Source organism: Balaenoptera ricei, chromosome 16 (genome assembly GCF_028023285.1).
Source record: "Balaenoptera ricei isolate mBalRic1 chromosome 16, mBalRic1.hap2, whole genome shotgun sequence".
Classification (NCBI taxonomy): Eukaryota; Metazoa; Chordata; class Mammalia; order Artiodactyla; family Balaenopteridae; genus Balaenoptera; species Balaenoptera ricei.
This window is the reverse complement of record NC_082654.1, coordinates 113,247,608-113,264,682: the sequence shown is the minus strand read 5'-3', so window position 1 is coordinate 113,264,682 and position 17,075 is coordinate 113,247,608. Positions and strand designations below refer to the sequence as shown.

Below are 17,075 nucleotides of genomic sequence, written 5' to 3'. Positions count from 1 at the left end.
TAAACGTCATTTAATAATGATCTCTTACAGACCAACGAGAATACCCAACAAAGGAAAACAAAGTCAAGTATTACACAGAAGAGCCAACAAATCTTGTCCATCCTTCTCTTGGACTACTGTACTCGCGTTAAGGTAGATGCCTCCTATCACTTGTTAGGGGAAGAATAACTTTAATCCATTATAAACATTAAAGAAATTCTGACCTTGGCAGATTATATAAAGGAGCCATCCGAAAGCAGGCAACCACTGCCCGTTTCCTCTGCTTAGAGAGCAGTTTGTGCCACACGGCCTTTTTCGATCTCTGAGGATGTTCGACCTGAGGTAGAACGACACAAAGACACACGTATTTAACCCCCCAAAGGCCCTCAAAAATACAGCTGCATCTTTTAGCTAAGAACTTTTAGAATTTCAATTCCAAAAGTACCTCACAATTATTATGGGAAAACCCATGTCCTCCAAGTTACCCAATGCTAAATTTGAAATAGTTTCAAATGTTAAATATTTTCCTTAGTAAAAATACAATATTTTCCCAACACTGTACTTTAGAAGCTATGTCATCTTTAAAAATCAAAGAAATATAAAACTATTCTATATAAAACAATTTTGTATCCTTTTCAGAATTCGGTTATGGTGCCAAAAACATAGTTTTTGCCTATGCAAAACAACCTATTCTTATTTATTTATCCATTTCCACTAATTTTATCATAAGAGCTACAACAGTAAACATAAATAGAGGCAGTTAAAGAAAATTCTAATGAAAAGTCCACTGTTCCTTAACATAACACAGGATGGAGAGATGACAAGTCTTTGTGAACACATTAGTAGGAGTGAGTAAAAGAATTTAATTTTGCAAAAATGTTAAAATATATAATTACTTTGTTAGATAGGGACAAATGAGAATTCAAAAGTTGCAGTAAATGATGCAAGCAAGCTATGTGTTTAGCTAATGGTGTTTGGAATTTCAAGAAGAAAAAGAGATTAATTGTAAGTATTAGAGAGAAAAAAAATCCCAGCATAGAATTCTACATTAATTAGTAATTTCTAGGCAATTGAACACTGTACTTCCCGGACTGTAATATCTCCGGCGCATACATGTAGATTTCTGGAAGAAATAAAAATGTTACGTTAGCTAAAAAAGTAAAACTAAATTTATTATCCTTTGCAGTAAAGGGTCAACATATGAATGTAATAATGCCGGAAGAAAACATTAAGAATGTTTGGATTACAGTGGTTTGGAAATTTTAACAAAGCAATTTGTATAATTTGAAAGCACTTATTTCTGTGATCTACTTCCTTCTATAGGATCAATAAACACTTTATTATAATTATCCAGTTCAATTTTCTTCTTGGTTATATTAAGCAAAACAAAACATTGTTGAGACACTGCAGGTGAAAACAGAATCAAGGGTAGTATTATTCACCTAGCATATGGCATTCTGATCAACATGGGTGACAGTCAACAAACATAATTAACAAGGAAAGACCTTAAATAGTGAATTTTCCTATAAATCAAGTAACTAGATGTAGTTAAGATCTGTGATCCAAAGGTGAACATCAAGATGTGTCTTGTAACTGTTTGAACACCTGGGTTTGCTGCTGTGTTAGCCTGTCTGGAGTTTGAGTATTAGAAAATTCCAAGAAGACAGCTTACTGTCCTAAGAAAAATGACCAGATGTACAGTACAAAATGTTCAATTGCAAAGGTCGCTGACCCTTGAGCCAAATGAAGTCTTTCCTCTGCACCCACTATTTTTGCACCGAGTGTGGCAAATGAAAATATTCTTTGCAAACTATTCTATGACTCACAAATTAACATTAGAATAGAGGTATTAAAGGCATGAATTCCGCACACAGATATCTTCCACTCTTTTCTATTCTTTGATAACTGATGAGTTCTTTTTACTCATATTCTTAACATTTTGAAGAATACTTGGCCATGAAGATCTGACCCTCTTACCTTTTCCTAGATAATTCCTACTTCTTTAAGGTTTACACAGGGATCACCCTCATCATGGCTAGAGTAAGTCTGGGTTCCTCTTACTCTCTCTTCAGTACACTTTGTATCCTGGCACATCTAAATCACTACATATTTATCTATGTGGCCATATACTCTACTAGAGTACAAGCCACTTGAGTAGAGGGACAGAATTCAGTCCCCAGCAGAGTACAATGCTGCCATATGGTAGTGCATGCAATAACTGTTCACGGGATAAACAGCTGCTCAGTAAAATGAATCTCACCACTTTACAAATAACATCATTCATTATGATCATATGTATTTATGAGTATATAACATATGACTATAATAAAACAGGGTTCAATAAACTTCATTTAATGTATCTAAAAGTCATTCAAGCAAATCCAGATACGTGCATGAAAACCAGGAAGAATTAAAAACTCATGGTAGAGTAATGCTGTCAGAAATGGTCCTCTAGGAGCCATTTAATTATCATTGAGTAATCTTCCTAAATATGTATATACTTCTGGAAACACAACTCTATGACTTTATATATCACTTAACATTTCATTACCTCAAATCTTGTCATCTGCTGATGGATGATCATTTATATTTATTTAATATTTCATGAAAATATTTAGGGGACCATTAAGTTGCCTAAATAATACTTTATCATATTATATTATTAATATTATGGCATTACATAATGTAAATACATATCGATAGCCATATGGTGTAAGAGCATCCTAGCTTAATCTTATCAGGTGTAGTGATAAATTGCATGGCACTGGAGAAGTTATTAGCATTTGGGGGGCATCTGAGTAAGCAAGAAGGAAATTAAGAGGATGCTACATTAGATATACCCTTCGGTTATTTAACTGGCCAAGGGCAGTGACAGGAGGTCATCAGATAATATGAAATAGGAATCAAAGAAATACATTTATTATTGCTATGCTAGTAAGTTCTGCAAAACATTCAGATGACAACATCCTGAGGTGACATGGGGCATTTCACTATTTTATGTTCAGTGTAAAATAACCGCCCCTCCATGTCAGGTAGGTCTTGTCATGGAGACCCAGGGACAGAGCACACTCTTGGGTTTACACTGAGCACCATTAGTCTGGTGTTATTTTGCTGAATGGACCTCGTGAGAAACAGAGACTGTCTCTGTGTTGCAGATATTTTACCTAAGCCAGAAGATCCCTTACACAAAAATACAATCCACCAATTGATGACATTTCAGATACTATTGGTTTGGGAATTCTTGAGCAAAGGTAATAAATAAGAAAGTCAAATACACAGGAAGCTTTGTAGCTTAAAATAGAATACAACTGAAAAATGATATAAAAACATTATTCTCACATGGCTTTAATACCAATGCACTGCTCTTCTCTAAATGTGACATATTGCTGAACTTGAGAAAAATTAGCTCAAAAATATTAAAAGGAAAGGTTAAACAAGTGACCTTAAATTCAACATTCAAATATTAGACCAGGGAAAGATAGTATCTCAAACATGTTTTTATGAGCAGCAACAGAAAAATAATACAGTTATAAAACATTTGAAATCAGGTGTAACTCCTGAAATTTTTGTTAGAATGGCTTAAAATTAATTATATAATTTTAATTATCTGTTTAATTTTAGAAATATTTTGAAAAAGACTATAAAACAGAGGCCTTGTTCTCCCCAAATACATTATTTATCGATGGTTACAAAAATTACAAGCTTGGAAATGCTGCTGATTAGATACTAAGGACTCCCAAGTCATAGATTCTTGGTAATGAACATGCTGGACATATATGTTTTCTGGCCCACAGTTAACAAGTTAACACACATCCTTTAAAAAAATATTTTTTATGGTTAAGGCAAATGTGATTGAATCAGCACAAAATCTAACCTGTTCAAGATGAAAAAGCACATTTGCTATATCCAAGACCCTTTCCACTGTCTTCTCAGGATCTGAAGTGTCTTCTTTCCTGTTGGGTAAATCTTTGTAAAGAGCCATCTGCCATCTAATAGCAGGATCCTCCACCTGCAGAAAAAAAGAAAAATGTTCAAAAAATACAGTGTAAAGAGGGGAAGACCCACTTCTGAAGAGTCAATCTATAGCTATTTATTGAGCATAGCACAGGGTGAAAACATGACGCAGAGATCAAGACAGAGAAGTTAAGTACCTTGTACTCATGAAATTTATCGTCTGGTGAGGAAGGCAGACATCAAACAAACATTGACAGTTGTTGACAAGGGCTACTAGAAAGAAATATAAGGTACCTGGAGATTTAACCTAATTTGTTGGTGGTTGGGAAGATTTCCCTAAACAAGTGAAGTTTCAACTAGGATTTCAGGATGAGCTGGAGATGGTCAGGGAAAGGAAATAGGCAAAGCAATCTTTTATCTTTCTCTTTTCCTTTCACAGTCAAACACTGAGAGATTCACATATTTACTTTAGAGGCAATGATATAGGATCACATTTATCTATAAATACAAGGATTCTACAACAGAGCTCAGTCTCACTGAAACAAAGATATCAATTAATATAAAGCAACGAAGGCCTACAAAATCACATTCTTACAATAAACCAATCTACAGACTCTACTTTTTAATACTGTCAAATTTCCTGAGTGAAAGATACAACGGGATTCTGAATGTTTTTAAGAAATATTATTTTAAACCATAGAAACTGACAAATACAAGCATCTTTCCAGGGATACAGCACTTGAAAGAAATAATTTAGATTAACTATGTCATTAAAAACGGGCACAGCAATACTCGTATGTTTCTCCTCCCACTAAATATTTCCTTTAAAAATGGGAGACGGAGTGCAATGAAGCAGAAGTAAATGAACAACATCTAAAACTTCACAACTCTTAGCCTGAGAAAGTGTAGTTTGAAATGTTAAAAATAACTTTCATCTTAGAGGCAAACAGAGATAGAGCTCTGTGCACTGAACGACTTGTCAACACCATTTGTCTTCTGATAAAACAAAATGCTTTCCTCCATATACTTTTTCCATCTGAGGACTCTGGTACCTCTAGATATTATTCTTTCTAATATACAATCACTCCCTCTTGTCCTCAGGATTACCAGTCTTAAAATTTCAAGACAATGTATTCAAGAAGGAGCTGGGAGCAAAAGAACTCATTGCTTGCAAGTCTGTATATACACGAGGGCCTTGGGGCCTATTTTTATATACATGGGGGCCTTGGGGCCTATTTTTACGCCTGGCGTAAAAAATATAGAATGAAATGTCACAAAGAATAAGTATTCATTATGCCTTTATTTTCAGGTTTCATTCGTTTGGAGGTGAAATATTGATTATAAATATGCATCCTTTTCAGCTCTTCTTGTTCCTCCTGACTCAATACACAGCATACATTGTCCAAAGTATCCCTACAAGTAGCCTCTAGAATATAATGGAAGAATTTCCTCCTGCTTATCCAAGACATAACTTTTATTTGACTGTTTCCTGAGAGTGGTATAAACCCCTTCTTAAGAGGTAGTGAATACTCTCTGTCTCTATGTGGGACCATGGTTCTCAAAGTGTGGTCTCAAATTCCCTGGGGCTCCCGAGGTCTTTTCAGGGGCACGTGATTGCCTCAAATGCCCATGCATGTAGTATAAAATTGAGGTTCAACTGGAGCCTTTATGAACATTTTGAATACTGTTCAAAATGTTTTTGCTATCTGCAAAGAGATCATGCTCTTATAGGAATTAATCTCCTACTCTGTTAAAGCTAAAATTCAATGGATAATTGAGTACACAACAAAGTACACATGAAATTTGCTCTAAATAATATTTGTGCATTGTGAGTACTGTAAAAGCATGTTGCACCTTTATCATATTATATTCCGAAGTGTTAAAAGAAAATGAATATGATTTGGATCTTTGGAAAGAAACATTTTAATACCCAGTAAGGGATACATTATACTATAGCCACTAGTTTTTGACATTTGGACATTTTCACAATTAAAAAAAAAAATCCTCAGAAGGGACATCTGAATAGAAGAAAAGAGTTGAGTCAAAATAATAAATTGATAGACTTCTCATATTACATAACAGGTCCTGTAAACAAATGAACAGTTTATCCACTACTATGAAAACATTTCCAAATAATGGTAAATGCTTGGACTACAAAAACTACTTTGAGCAAATTTTTTACCCACCATTAGAAAGTATGTCTTATCTTGGTTTCCATTCATGATTCTCTTCTAAATGTACACTGGCTTTGCTATTACATTAATTCTTGCTATCTCGTATGTACTAATGACTCAAATACACTTATTTAATTTCTGAGTACTAGGTGTAAAATATCAAATTTTCATAGACACCCGTCTCCATCTCCCAAAGGTCCTCCAACTCAGCTATATGAAGGAAATTCCCAACCTTTATTTCAACTGGCGACACCTTTTTTCAAAGTTTGACAATCTCTGATGATCTACTTTAAAAATACATCATTTGTTATCTTGAGAGTCCTTAATACAAAAGGATTTGCAAGCAGGATAATGACTGATTAAGATGATATATTTTCACTACCTTACTTGTTAAAGTAACATTATTTGTAGTACTCTTCTAAAGAGAGATTAACTAGTTTATAGGTGCTAAGTGTGCTTTCTAATAATATTGGGCTTACCTTGCCTTGTAAGTGAATATTACTGCGGATTATATCTCGAACTTCATCCTCAGTGTCTTTCTGTCAAGAAATAAATGTTACCTAAATGAAGTCTTATAATGCATCGACTGTCACAAGCCATTAGAAATAAACCTCTTGAAATAGTATATGTTTGAACAAACGTCTTTATAGGATTTAGTACATGCAACAAATGTATTAAATCGCTCAGATAATTAATATCTGGGGCTTATCGCTCAGATAATTTTTTTGATATTGCTGTGACTTGAAACAAGACAACCACCTAATTTAACTCCAGTGAAAGTGCCCTAGACTCAAGACAACTGAATTTCCAGTTCACAAGAAGTAGGGCAGAAGCATGTTCCCTTGGGTTCAAACAGAAGTATGTCTCCAGCATTCTCTGAAATCTCCATGAAGTCATTTTAGCACCCAATAACATCCCCAAGGATCCAGTAATAATAAGGAGCATATCCTGAGAAGCAAATATTAGACAAAAGCCAATGGGTCTGCATCTCTGCAGCTCCCTTTCTTACAATCTCCCTTCAATTTGCTCATGGTAGGGTCTCAAACTCTGGATATGCAGAGAGGTGCTTCAGTGTAGGAACATGGGAGGGAGAACATGTCCTCCAATTTACATGAATAAAAGACAGCAACCCCAATGTATATTTTTGAAAACTTGCATCCTCTCTGTGTAACCATGAAGAGGAAAACCAGAGACCATCAAGAAATCTTGAGAACTTCAATCTTGATGCTCACAAAGGAGAAAAGCTGCTGATTCAAAAGTCAAATTCATATCTAGCGACGATCAGCACAATACATTATGCATCTAACATTCAAAATCACCCTTCATAAATCTGCAGATACCTCTCATCACAAATTTGATATAGGAGTTCATATGAAATCCATTTTTTTCCACTACCAGTGACTTGTTGCCATCTTTTCTATTTGGTTTCTGAATATGCCCTGGGGGTGATTAACGTAATTTAGAAATAAAAACAGCCTCCAAAAAAAATATTAGGCAGTCTTCGTGTCTGAGTCCTAGGGCCTGTGCAGAATAATTGCTTAATAAAAGCATTCAATGCAAATGAAATATTGACATAGAGCAGTGAGACGAAGGAATCCAAACACATGAGCATCTGGAGGTTGCATGATCATTCCCGCTGGTAGGAACAGGAGCCTTACCAGACTAAATCGATTTTTGGCCAGAGCAATGAGCTCCTGGTCCCCAGGGGCACAGATGTTCAAGCCAATGGGCAGTAATCGCTTCAGAGCTGCCACGATAAGAGAGGTCTGCATGGAATACCGGTCTCCTTTGCGCTTCATTTTCTTCCTTTCCTGATCAGAAACAGCTGCCTACAGAACAAAGGTAAGTGTTGGAATCTGCAATGACTTCTTGTCTCATAGGACTATGAGCCTTTTCTAACTTGCCTGTAGTTTCACCTTCCTCGTTTCCCGCTGGTCCCTATTGGTTAGGAATCCTATTGAGGATGCCCTTTCTCTTTTCTTCTCAGCATCTCTTGCTGATTTTAAGTCCTACTCTCAGATTCCCAAATCACTAGAATTTACTGGTAGGCATTTCTATATAATCTTTTTTTTTTTTTTTAAAGAAAAAAGGTTTATTTATTTTTTTGTTTCTTTTTTTTGTTGTTGTTTATCTGGCCACATCATGTTTCCTGACCAGGGACTGAACCCGGGCCCCCGGCAGTGGAAGTGCCGAGTCCTAACCTCTGGACTGCCAGGGAATTCCCTCTATATAATTTTAGAAGGAAAATGCACATTGTAATTTTAGAGAGGCATATGGATGCATGAAAAATCCATGGTAATTTCAGATATTGTATGTTTTATGATTTTTGGTGGTTAACAGGAAAAAAAAGATTAAGAATAAATGGTTTTTGCTTTGACAAATGCTTGCTTTGCAACACACACACACACACACACACACACACAGCATATAAAAAACTCTCATATATTTGCCTTTTATACAGGCTGAACACTTGTCTCCCCAGGGCCTTAATGTAGACGTAATACACTAATCAGTGTTAAATAAATATTCAGGATTATCTCTGGATAACCTGTTTACAACTGAGAACAGCCATGATACTTCAGGGTTCTCTAGTGATTTTGTGGAAAACTATGCTTGTGCCAGGGTCACCTCCAATGACAGAGTCTAATTTTCACTGGGTAGTGAGTATTCTTTTTGCTATTAAGAGGACATGTTCTAACGTTAAAATGAAAACAGCTGTCCCATATCCACTTCTTCGTGCATGTTAAATTTCTTTGTAGTAATAAATCAAACATTGAAGATAGTTTTATGATAATGATATATTGTAACAGTTTTGGGCTGAGAAATTCAGAAGATCATTTAATATACAAATGATTTGCCTTTCCCAAAAGAAGGCAAAATATATCACAACATGATAATGAAAGAAGTTTTTTGCAAAGTGAAAGTACTGAAACATCTGAAATCATATGGCAATGGTAGCTGATATGTTAATAATATAATATATATTATATAATGTATTATATTATTACATATATAGTATATATTGATATATCGAACCTATAATACCTGAACCACAGTAATAAGAATCATATTCACTTTCCAAAGAGATGTACTTATTGTGTGGATCCCGCTTTTATCTGTACCAATTTGTAAGAGAGTACTCTCAGTAAGTTTAGTAGAAAAAGCACAGTGAATAATTATTTGTACTATTAAATTGATTAACCCATAAAAATAATGAATCAGTGGTTTTACATGAGCTCTTTGCTAAAAGGAAACCTAACCACACTGATAAAAATAATTACCCAAATGAGGAACCACCATCCTAAAAATTAAGGAAATTGATATAAATTATGCAAACATATTTCTACCCAATACTGGTAATTTAGTTTTTGCAAAACAATATTACTCAATACATTAAAGTCTAAATTTTACTGGTGCTGAAGTTTTCTTTGATTTTAACTTGTAAAGGTCTTTTGGTTTTACTGTTGTAAAAGTAGAAGGAGCTTATACCTGGCTTGATATTTATAAATATTTAAGCAACCTTATAATAAAAATAATTTAAATCAACACTAAAGGCAACTCTACACTGCTCAGTTTTGAGAAGTACTAGATAAATTAATTCCTACATTTGCTCAAAATATCATCTTGCTTTCTATACCATAGGAAATCTGTAAACTGAAAAGAACAGTCAATAAATCTTTGAACTTTTATGCGTGACATAGTCCACTGTTGGTATGAAGAAATTAAATATACGAGCAATCAAATATCTTCATGTACATCTATAAGGGCTGGTTTTTCCTTGTTCAGTGCCGATTTCCTCCCCAGACTATGGAGCTCCATTAGGGAAGTGGCCAAACCTATTTTGTTCCTTTTTGTATATGCAGAACCAAGCACTGTGCCTTACTCATAGGAGCTGTTCAGTAATTTGAACAGAACCGCTAAAACTACTGAATTTGCACAGTTCATTTTCAATCCTAACATTTGAATCAGATATGAATACACAACAACATGGTCAATATGTAGGCACTGATGGAAGATATTTTCACATACTGAGGTCTGGGAAAGTCATTCTGGCTTACACATGATTTAACTTAAATTTTACGCTAATTAGAACAGCCTGTTTCGTGACCCATCAAACATGCAGTGTGCATCTGCTTTAACCACTGAAGAAACAAATGCATTTAAAAAATTAAAATAGAGTAACTGTGGCTCAGACATCCAAAATGGAGCTCAGCGGCCACTGTGAATGTGGTCTGAGACACGATCCTGCATCACAGAGAACTTGAATTTTCTAATTGTACCAGTCTCAAGAACACCACCAGCCATTCTCAAAACAACATCTGCTAGCAGCTGCCAGCTGCAGCGTTGTAGTCTCAAGATCTCCTTGGTAACTACGCAACTATTTCGGACCTCGACCAATCCTTACTTAACAAGCACACTTACTTCTTGCCAGGTCCAGTCATAATTTTTGACAAATAACTTATGTAACTTTGCAGTGTTTGCCTTTGTAAGTCTCCCCCATTTGGTAGTATGGCGGAACAAAATTCAACTGCTTCTTGAATCTGTGTCTCCCGGCTTATAGTCCTCAGTTTGGCTCAAATAAAACTCTTTTCTATTCCTATTACAGATGGTTTATTATTTCTGTCAACAGCATATTTAAGGAGGAGAGTCGGATAAATGACCTCTCTCTTCTGTATGTGTGTGTGTGTGTCTGTATGTGTGTGTGTGTCTGTCTGTCTGTCTCTCTCACACACACACAGACACATGCACGCACCACAAATATAGCTCCAACAATTTCACCTAAAATAACCTAAAATTTAATAGAGGACCAAGAAAAAGGGAAGAATTTTCTAATATTCCTGTAAGAAAATGGCCCACAACCCCCCTCCCCAAAAATGGACATAAAATCATAAATGATTTATGAAAATTTAGATATATGAAGGATAAAAGTGAGCCTATTCATCAAAAAGACAAGAGATTACAAGTTTTGGTGAGAATGTGGAGGAAAGGGAACCCTTGTGCACTGCTGGTGGGAATGCCAACTGGTTCAACCACTGTGGAACTTCATGGAGGTTCCTCAAAAAATAAGAAAAATAGAACTCCCAGAGTATCATGGCCAATTATACATGCACTGGCCTCTCTCCGGGCTACATATATTTTGCTTTAAGTCAAAATGAGCTTCTCTATCCCAGATTTCCTATTCCAAATCAGTCTGCTGGCCAACTTATATACTCTTCTAATTCGGGAAATGGCACACCATACAAATAGTGATTATCCCTGCTCAAGCGACTGGCTGAAGACTGATGTGTGACAATGTGTCCTTTGGTTGGTGTTTGCATTTGGTCTCAATCTCTGGCCAAAAGGAGTTCGTTTTTCCCGCAGGACTCTGGGAGGGTGGCTCTATCGGCTGCTGTGACGCCTTAGACAGATGGTTTAAGGTCTCGTCACAGAAATCCCTGAAGCTTTCTGCATCTCTCTGCTCTCAGCGTTTCAGGAGGGAACACCTCTCTGTTCATTTCAGTTTGAGATGTAAGACCTCTGGCCACCCTACTGGTATCCATTCTTGACACCAGACCCAAATGATACAGCTTTTGGGGAGAGAACTTACTCATGCCCTGACTACCTTCCACTTCTGAATCCTTCTTGCCATCCGTGGTCAGCTGAGAACCTCAATGATACTGATAAAAACTGCAGTTATGACACTGCTATGACCAACCAGCGACTCTCAAATCTGTCCAAATGTTGACACATGCACATCATGATTACTTTAGTGAAACAATATAAGTAACATGTTAGTATATTTGACTCCATTGTTTGAACTAGAAACATTTTTTCTAGGAAAAAAGGTTTATAGTACTTACACAATATAAAATGTCAAGTACATATGCAGGCAAAAAAAAATTTCTAAAGCAAACAAGCAAGGCATAGTCGCTGATTTCTAAATTTTTCATCAATATTACTGTTATTTGCGATCCATCTCGTCTCAGAGTGTTAGCAGTCATAGGTAAAAGACTAAAAGGGTTAACAAAATTTGGGGGGGGGGACATTAAATTTGAGATGCTCCTATCCATTACTTTTGATTTTTTCCTGAAAATAGGAGAAAATGTCAATGGTTGTAGATGCCTCAGTGTAGGTTACAGGATGTACAATGCTTTGAGTGTATGCTTGGAGAATCATTGGACTAGAATGATGGAAAACAGGGAAGAGGATGTCTGTATAGATGTGTGCAGACCTCTGCTCTGAAGACCTTTAAGTTATCTTGAGTTTGATAATACACTGGAGTCATTGTCATCCTCCAAAAGAAAACACTGACCTCTTATGTCCTCTCTCTATGCCTTTGTTCACACTGGCCTAAATTGACAACACACTGACAAAGCAGGGTAATTCACTAACAGTTTTCAGTTCAGAACATCCCTGTGAAATATATACTCTTAGTATAGCATCTTCTGAAGGAGCAGTTCCTCACTCTTTAGGCTTACTGTGTGCCCAGAGGAAAGAAAATTTATCATCTTTTATGAGTGTTTCAAGAGCACAGACGCACAGAGTAATAGCCTGTGGTAGTCGGACAACTGTTCTAGTCATGCAAAGCTTCAGCCAGCATTAGCTTTGAGTTCCTGTGTAATAGTATCAAATACATGGCATTTACAACTCTGAATAAGACTAGAGTAAAGGGTGATGCTATTTTATTATCCTGGTGGTCGCCAATGAAACCAGTCAGATGGACTCTTGGGGTTCATCTCTCTTCCCATAATTTACTGAGTTGGTCGAGACTGATTTCCATGGCCATAGTGCCACACTGTTTTGCATCTTTGGCCACTTGGTAGCATATTTTGTGTGTTACCCCATCTAATACATTCATTTTCTTATTTAGTGGTAATTGAAAAGATAAAGGCACATATTTTTCAGTGTTTTGAAAGGTCCTCCAGTCCCCAACATGAGTGATGGAGAAAACAAAAATTTCCATTTCATATGTGAGAACTTAGAATTCATCCACGTGTTTCTTAAACAATGCAGCTAATTATTTTGCGGTGTATTTATTTGACACACATAAATGTACATACATTTCCTCTGATGAATACATATTATTGACTAATTATATGTATATTATACTGATTGGCAATTTTGTGAGTGTGTGTGTATATTAAGCATGTCTTTTTATTCTGATGCTTTGACATCGTGGGCCCTGCTGATCTTTGAGTGCCCCTCCCAGGGTTAGTCAATTCCTAGAGACAGAAAATTACTTGCCTGCAAGCACGCCTTTCATATACAAACCAATCAATTCAGAGTCCTTGTCCTCCAATCATCTCCTTTACCTGAATCTCAATCCACCTGCCCTCATCACCCAGGGCCAGGTACCAGACAACTAGGGACAGTCCCTATACCCCAGAGTCCACTGAAATGATTCAAGCCAGCCAATGCTAAACCTGCTTACCCTACCTCACCTGCTCCTTTCCACAGAAACCATAATAAAGGCTCTTGTCCACATCTCCTCCTTGCTCCCTCCGCCTCATGGCTGACCTTGGTGCTTCCCCATGTGTCCTCACTATACGCTGTGCCTTCTGTTTCCAGGGAACTGTGAGTAAAATCTTCTTCCCCCCTGACAGTCATTTCCATGTCTTCATGTCTTGCCACACCTGATTACAGTAAGTCCCAGGTACCCTTAAAACTGTGTGTGTATGTGTGTTTAATCAGTAAACATATTATCAAATCCATCAAATTCCAGTTACAAACCTTCAAAAGATCTAAAAAATATCAACCAATTCAACTAATGAACGTGATATTCAGACATTTTCTAGAAAGCAAAACAGATTATAGTAATACCTTGGACATCTTTGACTTGGTGTCCGTAATAAGGAAAGACATATTGTTGATTTCATTCTGTACCACGAAGTTCTGCTCTTCTCTTTTGAAATTCTGAGAAGTCCCAAAGGAAGTTTCAATTAAAACCACAGATAAGTAGTTCATGTAATAGAGGGTACAAAGGAACCCAAAGTTTCTACAAAGATAAGTAGTAATTTGATATATAAGACTTATAAAGAAAGGAAGCAAATAGTTGAATATCCAATGAGGGTGCTTGGCTGGGGGCAACAATTCTGGGAACTAGATAGAAATATGTATGTTTCAAAGATGGGAATACTAAGGTTCAGAAAATTTAAGTAACCAAGTCACACACCTACCAAGGGGTAGAACGAATACTCAAATACCAAGCACCAGGTATATGCTTACCTGGTGGAAAGCATATACTGCCTTTTGGGATAAACACAGATTTCCTAAGGGCATGCACAACTATAACACAACTTTCCATTCTGTCAGATATTTTATCTACTTTTTCATATACCCTAAAATTATTTTATTCACTTTTAATTTAGGAACATAAAAACACTGGCAAAGTCAAGTGTTTAAGCAGTGGTCGTAGTGAAAGCAAATACAGAATAAAAGCAGAAATAATCACAGAGTTTCAAAAGAGAGGTTAACAATCTAATTATACGTGTTTCTTTTTTAAAGGAGCATAACCCAAACAAAATAATTTCATAGTAAGCATCTAAATATGTTAATAATTGATGAGTAATAAAAGATTTTGTATGAAGAACAGTGAATAGACTAAGCCTCAATTTTCATTCAGCTCATATTAACATTCTAATTTTACTATTAATAATATAACTGCTCACATAGTTTCACCTTTAAAAATTTGGGTTAGAACGTATATAACATATATTAACAGATTTGTATTTTAAATATATCCATGAGATTCAAAAGCACATATTCAGATTCTTTTTCTTATTCTTGAAACTAACACTAGGCATTCATCTAAAAACCTACTGATTATGATAAATACTCAGCACAATTAAAAATCTCTGTGATGGTTTGAAGATAAATTACAAAACTCAAAAGAAGGCTTAGATTGCATCAAACTCCCCAGGGAAACCTAGTCTCTCTCCTGACCAGTTAAGTGATACTAAGGAGATGACCCTGAGAAACACTCTGATAGGTGTTTACTAAGGGGATCGGAAAATTGATTAAAAATTGAAAGTCCTTAACATATTCCAGAGAGTAAGCACTGCCAGTATTTTCCTACTTACGTGGGATTTTGACCAGTAGATAAACACCTCGGCAACCATGCGGAAAAGATCTTCTGCTTCTGGGTTAGGCTCTTTTAGCCACTTTGCCCTAGATCACATAATAAATAAAGTGGTGTCTCAGTTACTCCTTAAAGTTAATTAAAAAAAAAAAAAATCACCCTCCTGAAGTTAAATGTGAAACCGAGTAAACTGAGGGCGAGCATGCTTGCCCACAGAGCTCATAAATGGCTTCAGTGTACAGCCGTAACATTTAAAATAATTTAAACAGTTAACTGTCAAAGTGCTAGCATTTACACCCACAGGGCAGACTGCTCCACAATGGGTTCTCCAATTGTAATTTTAAGATGTTTGGTGAAATTCACATCTGATAACGTCATCATTGTGAACACACTCATTGCTAAGTAGTGAATGAAGCAATTCCACTGGGACATACGAACGCAGTAAGGTTACGAGGGAATTAGAGAAATTAAATCACTTTTGAACATTCTACCTGTTATAATCCACAAATCTAATCAAGAGCGGGTAGAAGGCATAGAGATCTCTGGCCAGCGTGGTGAACTCGTCTAGAATGAGAAGTTCAGCCTCGGACATATCCCCCCTGACCTCGGATTTCAGATGGTCTTCCTCTGATACCACCATCGCTGCCTTTTTCTTGAGTTTCTCCATTAATGGCAAGAAATGAGTTTTCAAGAGCTGAGGTTTCACTTTATTTATAATAGGCTGGGAAAATACTGTTTGAAGACAGACATTAGTATTCCGCTCTGCATAAACATTCATTAAAATGAGGATGAGACGGTCATTACAATCGTATAGCATGATTAAGCCTCGCTCTCCTCCAGCACATGACTTCCTTTAGAATTCAGCCCATGCCTCAGTCCTTTTTCTAGTCCCAAACCTAATTACATAGCTGCTGTTCAAAAATGATTACTGAATTGAAACTGATGTGCTTCCTTGTTGTCAAAAAAGAAAGAAAGAAAGAAATTGGCAGCTAATTTAGAACTTTAAAAAAGACATTCATTCACTTTGGAAATCAATTATTTTCACACAAAGAGGAAAAGTCCCCAAATGGAAAAGGTCCCCTGGCCCTTTTTTTAGAAGAGATACACACCACTGAATACTTATACGAGACTACTACCTACTTAACTACTACACCATCTCATTATAACCGTCCCCATCCTTGTCCCAGTGGAAGAGTTAGATTACATATAACACTGCTCTTTTATTTAATAATAGTTGTAGTTGTTAGCAGTAGTTCTAAACTTGATTAGGCCATTTTTTTAATTTAATTTTTACTTTATATCGGAGTATAGTTGATTTACAATGCCGTGTTAGTTTCAGGTAGATGGCAAAGTGATTCAGTTATACATAAACATATATCTGTTCTTTTTCAGATTATTTTCCCATATAGGTTATTACAAAATATTGAGTAGAGTTCCCTGTGCTACAGAGTAGGTCCTTGTTGATTACCTATTTTATATATAGTAGTGTGTATATATTAATCCCTCCCCCTCACCTTTCTCCTTTGGTAACCATAAGTTTGTTTTTTAGGCCATTTTAAAAGGAATTTTTTTCTCCCTAAGAGTAACATACATACACTGGGGAAGTGTATAAAAGGGAAACGTTAGAAATCAACCATAATTACCCTACCCAAATTAGTAAGACATTGGTGTATTTTTTCTGGAAATTTTACCAATAAGTTATATCATATGTAAACTTCTGAATTCAAATTTTTAAAGTTCTTCTTTTAGCCCTCCATGATATTCTGAATATTTTCCACATCATAAAATATTGTTGAAATCTTAATATTTGGAATAAAGCATAATATTCTGGTATATGGATGTGCACAACCTATTTAACCATACTCTAGTGGCTGGGCACTCAAATTGCTTCAAATTACTCAATATAAATA

The 17,075-nt window shown here is 36.0% G+C and overlaps 1 protein-coding gene across 1 annotated transcript in view; it reads right to left on the bottom strand.

Annotated features, from left to right (window-relative positions):
* Positions 1 to 17,075, bottom strand: part of RYR2 (ryanodine receptor 2) — a 772,975-nt gene that overhangs the window by 103,164 nt on the left and 652,736 nt on the right. Inside the window, exons 69-76 of the mRNA XM_059899659.1 lie at positions 15,657 to 15,897; positions 15,167 to 15,254; positions 13,908 to 14,000; positions 7,766 to 7,936; positions 6,587 to 6,646; positions 3,854 to 3,988; positions 1,068 to 1,102; positions 204 to 317 (exon numbers count right to left, since the gene is read on the bottom strand). Coding sequence (XP_059755642.1) covers positions 204 to 317; positions 1,068 to 1,102; positions 3,854 to 3,988; positions 6,587 to 6,646; positions 7,766 to 7,936; positions 13,908 to 14,000; positions 15,167 to 15,254; positions 15,657 to 15,897 — 937 coding nt within the window. The remainder of the gene's footprint in view (positions 1 to 203; positions 318 to 1,067; positions 1,103 to 3,853; positions 3,989 to 6,586; positions 6,647 to 7,765; positions 7,937 to 13,907; positions 14,001 to 15,166; positions 15,255 to 15,656; positions 15,898 to 17,075) is intronic.